Genomic DNA, 12,393 nt, shown 5'->3' with positions numbered 1-12,393 from the left:
CATATTCAGATTTTAGATGTCATGTGAAGAAACTGCTTAGATATTGCAAAAATAGTTGTTTTTAACTATGAACTATTATTAACTAATTAATAATTAAGTTATTATTATTAATATTATTGTTGATATTATCAGGCTACATTTACTTTGAATTTTGTTTTGAGGTCAAATGTACAAACAAATACAAAAAGTTACAAACTTTAATTAAATGTTCACAGGTTTTCACACATGGGGAATTTAACATCCTGTCCTGATTTAGATCAAGTGTCAATAATCAGCTTGAAAATCACACAAGTATAGAGAAAAAGGTGGTCATTAGTGATAAAGAAGTTGTCAATCAAATAAGATCCAAAAGCAGGAAGATCCATGGATTTTTGTCACCAATTGACTAATTCAGACCTACAAGAAAGGGTTGGTTCCCAACCTGTGGGCCGCCGAGGTATTGCAGGTGGGCCGTGGGAGGCCTTTCAATAAAAAAATAAATAAAAAAAAATTCATGAAGGATTACTAAAAGGGATTGAATGGTTCAAGTAGAACAATACCCAAAGAGATTAACATCTATCTATAAATTACAGACACGTCTGTCTGTCTGTCTGTCTGTCTGTGTGTCTGTGTGTCTGTCTGTGTGTGTGTCTGTTAACCACATCTCGAACCGTTAGTCCGATGGATTTCAAACTTGACAGGTGTCTCGCTACGGGCACGAGTAAGTGCAGTGCCAAGTTTGACGTTGTTATGATGCTAAAGTGCTAAAGATATCGTTAAATATATCATTTTTAAAAGGTTGTGGTTTAAAAATAAACATTCTGACATTAGAGGGTTAGCTACACTGTTTACTTCTGAATATTACAGTTTGGTTCCTTCTGAATATTATAGTTTGGTTCCAGAACGTGATAAATCCATTTTGATTAATTTGAGTAAAAATGTGTTTTCTTTACCAAGAAAGTGGCAAGATGAAAACCACTATTTTCTGTTTAAAACTTTCCCATAGCATCTTTAGGTTATAATATCATAAGATCTATTATAAAAACGGATTATTTTTCCCCAAAAATGCAGTAAATTCATGACACTTGTTTTTTTCAAAATGCTATCATATTGAAACTGTTGAAATCAGCCATCACTAAGAAATATCTCCTGAACTTTTTTGACGGCGATCAGCTCACAAAAACTAATTTTGCACGGGCACTTTGTGTAACGGTCACCAGCTGGAGTGCCCTTGAGAGCCACCAGAGGGCACTCCACACCGGACTTATTATATTCACTCACAGACTACATTTCCCATCCTGCATCTACCTGGACTGATTACTTCATACACCTGCACTGCATTATACACCTGCACTGTTTCTGATTACAGTCACACCTGATCCTCATTCTATGGACTATTTATGTCACACACATTCTCACCCCCAGTGCGAAGTCTTGTTTTACTGTTGTGAACTTTTCTGAGCGTTTATGCCTGTGACTGCCTGTTTGTATTTTTGACCTTGCCCGTTTCTGGATTTCTCCCTGTCTGCTGCCTGCCTACGTTACCTCTGCTTTGTTCTCTGACTCTGATTGTTTGCTGCCTGCCCTGATCTTCTGCCTGGTATTATACTACGATTTAGTCCTGTCTTCACTGCTGTATCTGCCGGTTCTGACCATTGCCTGTTTGACCACTCTTATTAATAAATCAAGCTGCAAATGGATCCCTCTGAGTCTAGTGAATCATAACAGAAGACTTCGCCACACCCAGATCCAGCAGCTATGAGCTCCAGAAATCCAGCAGTACGGATCTCGCCTGATCTCCCCAGCATGAGCCGGGAGTTCGCTGGACAGATCGCGGCCTTGGCCCTGGATAGCCTCGATCTGTTCCAGTACACCTGGGGGTTTGTTCCTCTCGCTGCCTCTTGCTCTCTGGGTGATGAAGCAATTAAGTTGTGTTACCGGCTGGGGGCTAAGGAGGTTGACCCGAGGGAGCTCCCCGATCTCTCCGGTCTGGATTGGAGAGAGGCACTCTCCAGATGTCTGGAGAGCTTCCTTCCGTGGCACGCCATGTCACCGTCTGCACTTCACGCCAGTCCAGCCGAGCCTGCACTTCACGCCAGTCCAGCCGAGCCCGCAACTCACGCCAAATCTGCCGAAGCCAAGGCAGTATGCGTCATGCCCGCCGCCCCTGAGACTGAGAGCGTCATGTCCGCCGCGCCTGAGACAGCAAGCGACATGCCCGCCAAGCTAGAGCCTTCACCGCTGGTCCCGTCCAGCACAGAGCTCTCTTCACCGCTGGTCCCGTCCAGCACAGAGCCCTCTTCACCGCTGGTCCCGTCCAGCACAGAGCCTTCTTCGCCGCTGGTCTTGCCCAGCTTAGAGCCTTCTTCGCCGCTGGTCCTACCCAGCTCAAAGCCCTCGCTGACGCTGGTCGCGTCAAGCTCAGAGCGCGCTGATCCTGATCCAGAGACTGAGCTTCACGTCGCTTCTGCCGATCCAGAGACTGAGCTTCACGTCGCTTCTGCCGATCCAGAGACTGAGCTTCACGTCGCTTCTGCCGATCCAGAGACTGAGCTTCACGTCGCTTCTGCCGATCCAGAGACTGAGCTTCACGTCACGTCCGCCCGTCAAGAGTCTCGTCCCGCCGAGACTGAATCTGTTCCTGAGCCTGAATCTGTTCCTTTTTCTACACCTGTGTCTTCGGATAAGATGGCCGAATCCACGCCTGTGTCTTCGGACAAGATGGCCGACTCCACGCCTGTGTCTTCGGACAAGATGGCCGACTCCACGCCTGTGTCTTCGGACAAGATGGCCGGCTCCACGCCTGTGTCTTCGGACAAGATGGCCTACTCCACGCCGGTGTCTTCGGACAAGATGGTCTCCGCCGAGCCAGTGTCCTCAGCAGAGTTACCCTCAGCAGAGATGGCTGCCGACATGCCTTTCCCTGAGCCGGTGTCTGTTCCAGATCCAGAGCCGGAGCCAGTGTCTGTGTCTGTGTCTGTTCCAGTTCCTGAGCCGGAGCCAGTGTCTGTGTCTGTGTCTGTTCCTGAGCCAGAGCCAGTGGTGCCAGTTCCAGTGCCAGTTCCGGTGGTACCAGTTCCAGTGCCAGTTCCGGTGGTGCCAGTTCCAGTTCCCGAGCCGTTGGTGTCTGTTCCAGTTCCTCCGCCGTGGCCGCCCGAGGGGTCTTCACCGCCGTGGCCGCCCGAGGGAAAGTCTCCGCCCTGGCCGCCTGAAGGTTCGTCTCCTCACTGGCCGCCTGAAGGGTTGTCTCCCCCCTGGCCGCCTGCACAGCCTGCTCCGCCCTGGCCGCCTGCTCCGCCCTGGCCGCCTGCTTCGCCTTGGCCGCCTGCACAGCCTGCTCAACCCTGGCCTTCTCTATTACCGCAGTCTCAAGGTCCTCTTCCGCTCCACGGACCTGGCCCTCCATCCCGCCCCCGGATCCGCCTCCGGGCCACCTCCCACCTGGACAGTTTGAGCGTCTGGAAGCCGCTCTTTGGGGAGGGGCTATGTAACGGTCACCAGCTGGAGTGCCCTTGAGAGCCACCAGAGGGCACTCCACACCGGACTTATTATATTCACTCACAGACTACATTTCCCATCCTGCATCTACCTGGACTGATTACTTCATACACCTGCACTGCATTATACACCTGCACTGTTTCTGATTACAGTCACACCTGATCCTCATTCTATGGACTATTTATGTCACACACATTCTCACCCCCAGTGCGAAGTCTTGTTTTACTGTTGTGAACTTTTCTGAGCGTTTATGCCTGTGACTGCCTGTTTGTATTTTTGACCTTGCCCGTTTCTGGATTTCTCCCTGTCTGCTGCCTGCCTACGTTACCTCTGCTTTGTTCTCTGACTCTGATTGTTTGCTGCCTGCCCTGATCTTCTGCCTGGTATTATACTACGATTTAGTCCTGTCTTCACTGCTGTATCTGCCGGTTCTGACCATTGCCTGTTTGACCACTCTTATTAATAAATCAAGCTGCAAATGGATCCCTCTGAGTCTAGTGAATCATAACACTTTGCACTGCTCCCTGAAATCGACGTGCTTATTCATTTGTGGATGTTAACTGAATCTGTAATTCAGCTATGCTGTTTACTTCTGAATATTATATTTCATTCTGGTGCGCTTAAAGTTATCGCTACTGTGTAATAGTAGCCTATGCTATTCACCAACTAAACATATCCTATTCAATACGTTCACAGTCTCTTTCACGGGCATCATTTGTAGTTGCCTATTCACAAACTGTTTGCTCAAGCATAGCGTTTTCTCGGAGTTCACTGTGTGCTTTCTACCATGCACAAATAAAAATGTCACTGAACTTTTGCTGTGTAATTGTAACAATGATCACTCAAACACACCAAACCAACAAACAATTACTAAAAACACACTCAAAAACTGATTTTGCACAGGCATTTTGCACTAGCACTTAGAAGGTTGTGGTATTCATAAACACTCAGTCAGCTACACTGTTTACTTCTGAATATTATAGTTTATTCACAGCCATCATTTGTAGTAACCTAGCCTGCTCCCTGAATTCAATGCGTTCACAGTCTCTTTCACGGGCACCAAACCAACAATTACTAAAAACACACACAAAAACTGATTTTGCACAGGCATTTTGCACTAGTTTAAATAAATTAAAGGTGCTCTAAGCGATGTCACACGTTTTTTAGGCCAAAACATTTTTTGTCACATACAGCAAACATCTCCTCACTATCCGCTAGCTACCTGTCCCCTGAACACACTGTAAAAAAACATGGTCTCTGCAGACACCACAGGCTTCACAAACGGCAACAAAAACAAACTTGGCTAACCCGCACCACGAAACATAAACTGTTCCAGCCAATAACCGACAAGAAGGATTTGGGGTGGGGTTTGGGGAGTTAGTGTGCGGATGAGGAGGAGGGAGGGAGGGTCTAGCTAGCCTCTGTTTTGTTTGACAATACTTTAAACGTCAACAAGAAGTGACATCACCCAACATCACTTAGAGCATCTTTAACCCTTTCACACGTAAGTTTAAAATATTCTGGCTCACCCCCCAGCGTGAGTTTTTCAAGGCGACCATTATTTAGAATATGTCACTTTATGGTTTCCATGGTGACGCGTCATTGCTTGTCACGTGACACACCTCAGCATGAATTATGATCTGCTTTTATGTCATTTTTCCTTTTTTATTCAAAATATTCACAAATTTGTTAGCTATGGCATGAAATGAGATTGTTAGTCTCTGGCTCAGTGCCAGCCAACGTGCGAAAGCACATTTGAATTTAGCACTTGATCACGTGATGCACTAACCGTTCTAATCACACCGGTGTGATCGTATGCTCCAGGGACCAGCCTAGACTGATCACACCGGTGTGATCGTACGTGCGAAAGGGTTAAATGAAATAAAAAGTATTTCCTCCAATCAGTCAGTGTAAAAGCAAGTGTTAAGTTAAGTTTACTGACTTTGATGTCATCTAGCTAATCGCGCTAATAGGCTTCTTTTAGTGATCAAAAATGCTAAAATATATACTGCAATTATTTAAACTACATAGATAGATAGAAACGTTATTGATCCCCTTGGGATGTTTATGAAAACATGTCACATTATGAAAATATACACTGGACATGACTTACCTGTTAGCTGTCTTATGTTTCCGATCAGCCGTTCTGAGAAGTGTGAGAAAGGCTAAGCTCGGGGGAGGGGTGGTATGATATTGGGGAGGGCAAAGGTTTGGGAGTGCATTGCAACACATTTGACACATTTTACCTCATAACAAAATACAAACTAAGTAAAAGTAGCCTGATAATTTTAATAATAATAACTTAATTATTAATTAGTTAATAATAGTTCATAGTTAAAAACAACTATTTTTGCAATATCTATGCAGTTTCTTCACATGACATCTAAAATCTGAATATGGCATTGAATTGCCCATGTAGGAAAACTTACAAAAGCACATTTATTTCATGTTTGTACCTTGTTTAGTCAAAAAGATATACTGAAAAATAGATTTCAGCCTGGCGGTGGCGGCCATCTTGAATTTCTCAATTTTGAGGCATTTTGGGACATTTTTGAGCTTCATATACAGCAGATTTGGATTCAGCACCCCTTAATACCCCTAGAAATGTTGTATAATATAAATAATCACAAAATGCCTCCAGCACTTTAAATAAGCACATTTTCAGAAATTCTGCCTAGTCTATAAAGCAATATTCAATACCTTCAAACCTCGACTGTCGGTTTTTGTTTTGTTGCAAAATATAACTATTTTATTGCCCAGCTCTTTATATAAAGTTTACATAAATTATATAATTTCTTTATATAAAATATACAGCAGTGACCAAAAGTGATTTTTGTTTTTTAAATGGCTTTTTTGGCAAGTTTGATTAAACCATCAAAATATGAGAAATATTTGTAAATATTACGGAAAAACAAAACATTAAACCAAGTTACGAAAGAATTATTTGGTAAAAAAAACAAAAACAAAACGTAATCTACAGCTACAGGTTTTATTTACTATGCAAAAAATGGTAACACTTTACAATAAGGTTTTATTTGTTAACAATTAATATTAGTTAACTACATCAGAACTAACATTTCTGAAGCATTTATTAATCTTAGACTAGTTAATGTTCTCAACATTTACTAATACATTATTAAAATGAAAAGTATCTGTTAACATTAGTTAATGAACATGAATTAACAAAGAACAGTTTTATTTTTAACAACTAATGTGAACAAAGATGAATAAGTAACTAATATCTTGCTCATTGTTAGGTCATATTAGTTAGTGAATTAACTAACCTTAACTAATTGTAAAGCGTTACCAAAAAATGCATATAAAAGCAAAAAGCGAACAGAAATTTTTTTTTTGGACTACAACATAATTAGATATTAATATTTTGTTGGTTCTCTCTCTCTTTTTTTGCACGTGCTCATCATTTATTTTTGTATGGCAGCCCGGCCAAAAATTATGTCTGCACAATTTGGCATGCATCACTTTTGGCCATTACTGTAAGTATGTATAACTTTATCCGCATACATACAGTATCCTTGAGTAGCGTGATATATACTACTGTATATAACATTTCTCAACTCCTTGGTTGCTTGTATCTTCGCAAAATGTAAACTATATGATCGCCCACATCTGCTAAATGCGACTATTAAGACATGAAGATAATAAACATTATTAACATTAACATCATGATTTTCTGTAAAGCTATACAATCCTTGTGGTAACATTTGGTTCGCACAATTTAGGCAAAGTCTGACCAACGCACACACACACATTAATAACGGCTCACTGGGTTTGCAGAGGCTCAGAGGGAGGCTGCTGGGACACGTCGCAGGAGGAAATGGAGCACAAGAAAGGAAACTACGCACACACGCAGAGAGACATATAAATGACCTGAAATTACATTCATTAGCAGAATTGTCATTGTCAGGATATTGAACTTGTGTCTCTCTTAGTTAATGACATAAATCAAGACCAAACCCGGAGTAGCATCTGCTGGTGGGTGTTTAAACTTGGATTATTAACTCTTAAGTAACTCTGGTTTGGCAAGGCTTTTAAACCCAGATTAAAGCCTTATGACTATAAATTCAAGGATTATTAGTCTAAAGCCAAGTTCGGGAAAACCAAAAACGCTGCTTCAAAATAACCCTTAAATCGAATATCCTCGCAACGCACTGTTTTTCACCCAAAAATTCACCATTCAAAAGTTTGCGGTCAGTAAGATTTTTTTAAAAATATTGTGAAATATTATTACACTTTAAAAGAACTGTTTTCTATATTAATATATATATTACAATATCATTTATCCCTGTGATGATGAGGCTGTATTTTCAGCATCATTACTTTTTAGTGTCACATGATCCTTCAGAAATCAGACTAAATTTCTGATTTCTGGCTCAAGAAACATTTCTTCTTATTATCAATGTTGGAAACAGTTATGCTGCATAATATTTTCTGGAAACAGTGATAGAAAGAATAGAATTTATTTGAAATAGAAATCTTTTGTAACATTATAAATGTCTAATGCCACTTTTGATCAATTTACTGCATCCTTGCTGAATAGAATAATTAATCTATTTTTATATATATATATATATATATATATATATATCTTACTGACCCCAAATGTTTGAATGGTAGTATATATTGACTTTATTATAGGCATATTGATGTTAATGTCTATAAGGATTAGCCAATAGTATTTACTTAAGTCGATTGCGCTCCAGTTTAAGTCTAAAATAATTCATATCATATTACCCTGTTCTAACATTTTGGGTGTGCAGTGCAATGTCCAAACAGCTCTGGGGAAGTCCAGTAAAAAATGACTCATAATGCAGCTATAACAAATCACATTGTGATAGCCTCCATAATTCATAATATCTTTAAACCTTAGTCGTATCTGTCAGGTATAGCCAGGGTTGGTGGTGTACTTGCCTATTTGGTTAGGGAAATACCGGTGCAATACAATATTCTGCACACAAACAATCAACTGGTTCCACATGGGAGGCGTTACATGCAACACTACAGCACATCTCTCTTACCACATTATAGTAAGTCTTGCAAAAGTTAGTGGTCTCAAGGCCCTTGGGCGGACTCTTCAGTGTTCCAGACTTGGGAGACACAGGTTTGTCTGTTTAAGAGAGCAAAAACAGAACAAAAGGTAAGAAGGTCACCTTAGACCAACATCTGGAAGCATTTTGTTTCTGTTATTGAATATTAAAGTACATCTCTCCTGCAGTGAGCAGTCAGAGCAGCAATATTAGATTTAGATATCTAGAGGGGGAGATGTGGGTTTACAGGAAAACATTATACCTCTCACGTCAGTCTGAACATTTCAATCCATATGGTTCATGTACACTGATATCAGTAACATAATGTGTGAACTTCCAGGAATCATCAGTATCAGCTTGAACATTCCTCATCATGCTTTTGCTCATGCGACCAATCAGATCATTAGCTACGTTTTCATCCAAACTTGTGCGCAAAACTGGAATATCGCGTAAAACATTTGCGAATAAAGCAGCGTTTCCATTCCATGTGTTCAAGAGAATAAAATCGAGAATAAAATTGAAGCAAAATATCTGTAATAAAAATGGCAGTTGCTGCAATCAGGTAAGCATCACATTTTCTGGATTTAGAGATTTGAGCAAATCTAGTTTTAAAGGACTAATTCACCCAAAATTCCAATTTCGTCAGCATCCATTCATTTACTCTTATGTCGTTCCTAGCCTGCAGCCATTTATGAGATTACATATGAAATCAATACACTATTAATGTCTACTACAAGTGATGTATTTACCAAAAGTAAATCATATAAAAGAGTCTGGATCACTAAGTGCTCAGAGAGTGGAGTAAGCTGGAGTGTGAAGCCATATTCAGAGGAAAAGGGAAATGGTGTCTTCTGGCTGCTGCACTTCCTGTCTTTGTTGTTAGATTGTGTTTCCTTCCTGTTCAGCTCTGGATGTTCAAACTCTGATGTCATCCTAAACTATTTCCATTCAAACTGGGTTGAATACACATTAAGGCCATTTCCCCATACATGCGAGGGAAGCATCTGTTTGGCATCATGATGTGTATATGCTATTTATGTTTGGACTGGAGAGCGAGGGTCAGAGGTTCTGTTTATACTACAACATGCATACACTGAGATAACTAAGGCTTCGTAAGAGCTGGTTATTTCAAATATACAGTGCCTACAGACATTAATACTTTTATTCAGCATTAAATTGATCAGTGAAGAATTTATTTCATTTTTAAAGATTTCTATTTCAAATAAATGTTGTTCTTTTTTATCTTTCTATTCAGCAATGAATCCTGAAAGAAAAAGTATTAGTTTCCACAAAAATGTTAAAGTCCCCACGAAATCAAAATTGAAGTTTTTTTGGCTTTTAGTAAGAACATGTTAGGCTTACTGTTATCTATCAGCTAGTGTGCTCTAAAACACTGACAGAATTTGCATTTAGAAGATGTAAGCATTCAAAACTTAGTCTCTCACTTCGGCCAGCATGGATCAAAGATTTTGATGACATCACTCTGCACTTCAGCTTCTCATCAGATATTCTGTCCAATCAAATGCTCTCTAGAATCTAAAGCCCCCTAACATTATAAATAGACGCTGAAGCTGCAGTTAAAATCGGTCGCTTGTTCACACATGTAATATTTTCTACTTGGTGAATGGCACATAGTGCACTATATAGGGGATAGGGAAGGATTCAGACAGTTAAATATGCTTTCCATTGGGGCGAATGAAGTCTGGTTTCGCGTTAGTGTCACACAAACCGCCGGAGCGCGCACACACAGTCAGCTCCGGTCCAGAGACACGATAGCACAGCGGATCATATGCGCGAGTCTCGTAGACCAGAAAAAGTATATTCGGACCGATTTAAATTCTGTACAGAATTATGTATTTTAAAGTGATATGGAGGAGATTAGGAGGAAACTGCGGATTTACCGAGCTCAACAGCCCTGGTGGCCGAGCTGTGATATAAACTAAACGCTATTGGCTATTTTAAAAAAAGGGGAGGAGCTGTTCAGTAATGTCCTGCCCTGTCTTCCTGTTTCAGTGGAAATTATGTCAACACACTGAATAAGGCACTTCAGTGGGCCTTTAAAGGACAAGTTTCTGATGAAATAGAACGGTTAAGATTAAAATTTGGACACATGCTGCTGGCCCGAGAATTTTCGGTTTTCTTTCTTTCTTTCTTTTGTTTGTATTCTTTCTGTAGTCTTATGCAGTCGCGGTATCGTAGGCTACGCTATCCAAACATTTTTAAGACAGCGATCTTCTGCTTCTTCTGTGTATTCAATGAAATGCCAGTGGTTTGCTTGCAATTGGCAAAGGTGCATTATCGCCACCAACTGGGCTGGAGTGTCTATTATTCAAGCTCTCAACGGAAGAATCTACGGGTGTGAGGCGTTTGGAAAAATAGGTCCACAGTTTTACAACGAATGGTAAAACACCTGTTGGAAAGTATCTTTTGCAGCGATTTTTGTGTGAGCATATCAGTGAACACCCCTGACCACTCGGTGAGTTTCACGTCTTTGTAAACGAAAGTTTAATGCGTTTTAGGAAGGATTGTTCCAGTGCACCTATGCAGCCATTGTGGAGGTGGGGGGGAAAGCGAAAGAAACCGAAAATTCTCGGGCCAGCAGCATGTGTCCAGATTTTAATCTTAACCGTTCTATTTCATTAGAAACGATCTGTAAACAGGGCTTTAAGTGTAAAATACCGAACTTGTCCTTTAAAGGGGTTTCGGATTTTGTCACAGTATTACATCATAGTGCGACGAAAGAACTCTCCATCATTGCCCCTTTAGCCCCGCCCAACTATATTCGACTATATTGGATCCGACAGTAATGTTGCAACACAATGTTTTCATCATGGGTCACTATTGCTTTGTCTGATATAGACCGTTTGATATGTACTAAATATTTATACTGTAGCGCCACAGTCAAACTGAATAGTTGTGATTTGTGAGTTGTCAACTATAACTGTGGTAACTAACTACTTAAACAGGACATAAAATAGCTTATTACTTCTAAATTAGGATTTTTTTAATGTAAAAATCTTGATAACATTATAAGTGGACCTCAGAGAACATTATTAAAAAAAATCAGTTCATGGCCCCTTTAAGTAGCACAACTGTTCAACATTGACAATAATAGTAAATGTGTCTTGATCAGCAAATCATCATATTAGAATGATTTCTGAAGGTTCATGTGACACTGAAGACTGGAGTAATGGCTGATGAAAATATAGCTTTGATCACAGGAATAAATTAAATGCTAAAATATATTCAAATAGAAAACAGTTATTTTAAATTTGTAAAAAAAATGTCACAATATTACTTTTACTGTAGTGTAATATTACTAATATGCCTTGGTGCGCATAAGAGATGTCTTTCAAATCTTCTTTAAATCTTTTTTTTGGGGGGGATGGAAATATTTGCAGGGAAAGGTCAAATCTTGAGTACTGGCACAACTACATCAGCAGAATTTTGTAGAATTTGAGTGATTTTGGAACAATCGGGTCTTCAGATGAAGCGTCCTACCAATTACTCTTTTAATTCTCAGGTTGCTGCATTGTATCCAGCACCTGAACATGGAATGGATGAGCACACATATTTCCCAAGTAAGCCTGTAATGGTCCCATAATCTCAGTTTTGGCTTTTGCAGAGAGCAGCCATTCAGTTCTCTTTTGGCACATTTTCATTAAGCCCGTAAGTCCTCCTTTAATCGCCCTTTTAATGGCATGGACCTGGACAGATTTTACATTCTCAACTCGTAGTGCCTCGTAGAGTCTCCAAAAAAGAAAAAGAAAAAAAAAAGAGACTTTAAAAAATATATATATATATCACTCAAATATTTTAAGCTGGCTAAAATGTTGACAGCCTAACAAGCAGCTGCCCATTGCAATTTTCT

The 12,393-nt window shown here is 40.4% G+C and overlaps 1 protein-coding gene across 3 annotated transcripts in view; it reads right to left on the bottom strand.

Annotated features, from left to right (window-relative positions):
* Positions 1-12,393, bottom strand: part of arhgef7b (Rho guanine nucleotide exchange factor (GEF) 7b) — a 37,869-nt gene that overhangs the window by 12,393 nt on the left and 13,083 nt on the right. For all 3 annotated transcript variants that reach the window (XM_084402276.1, XM_084402275.1, XM_084402277.1), the window contains exon 6: positions 8,514-8,602. In XM_084402276.1, the coding sequence (XP_084258402.1) occupies positions 8,514-8,602 (89 nt within the window). The remainder of the gene's footprint in view (positions 1-8,513; positions 8,603-12,393) is intronic.

This window comes from Rutilus rutilus (genome assembly GCF_951802725.1).
Source record: "Rutilus rutilus genome assembly, chromosome: 2".
In the NCBI taxonomy this organism is placed as follows: Eukaryota; Metazoa; Chordata; class Actinopteri; order Cypriniformes; family Leuciscidae; genus Rutilus; species Rutilus rutilus.
Note: the sequence above shows the minus strand (reverse complement) of the source record. Positions and strands in the feature narration are given on the sequence as shown.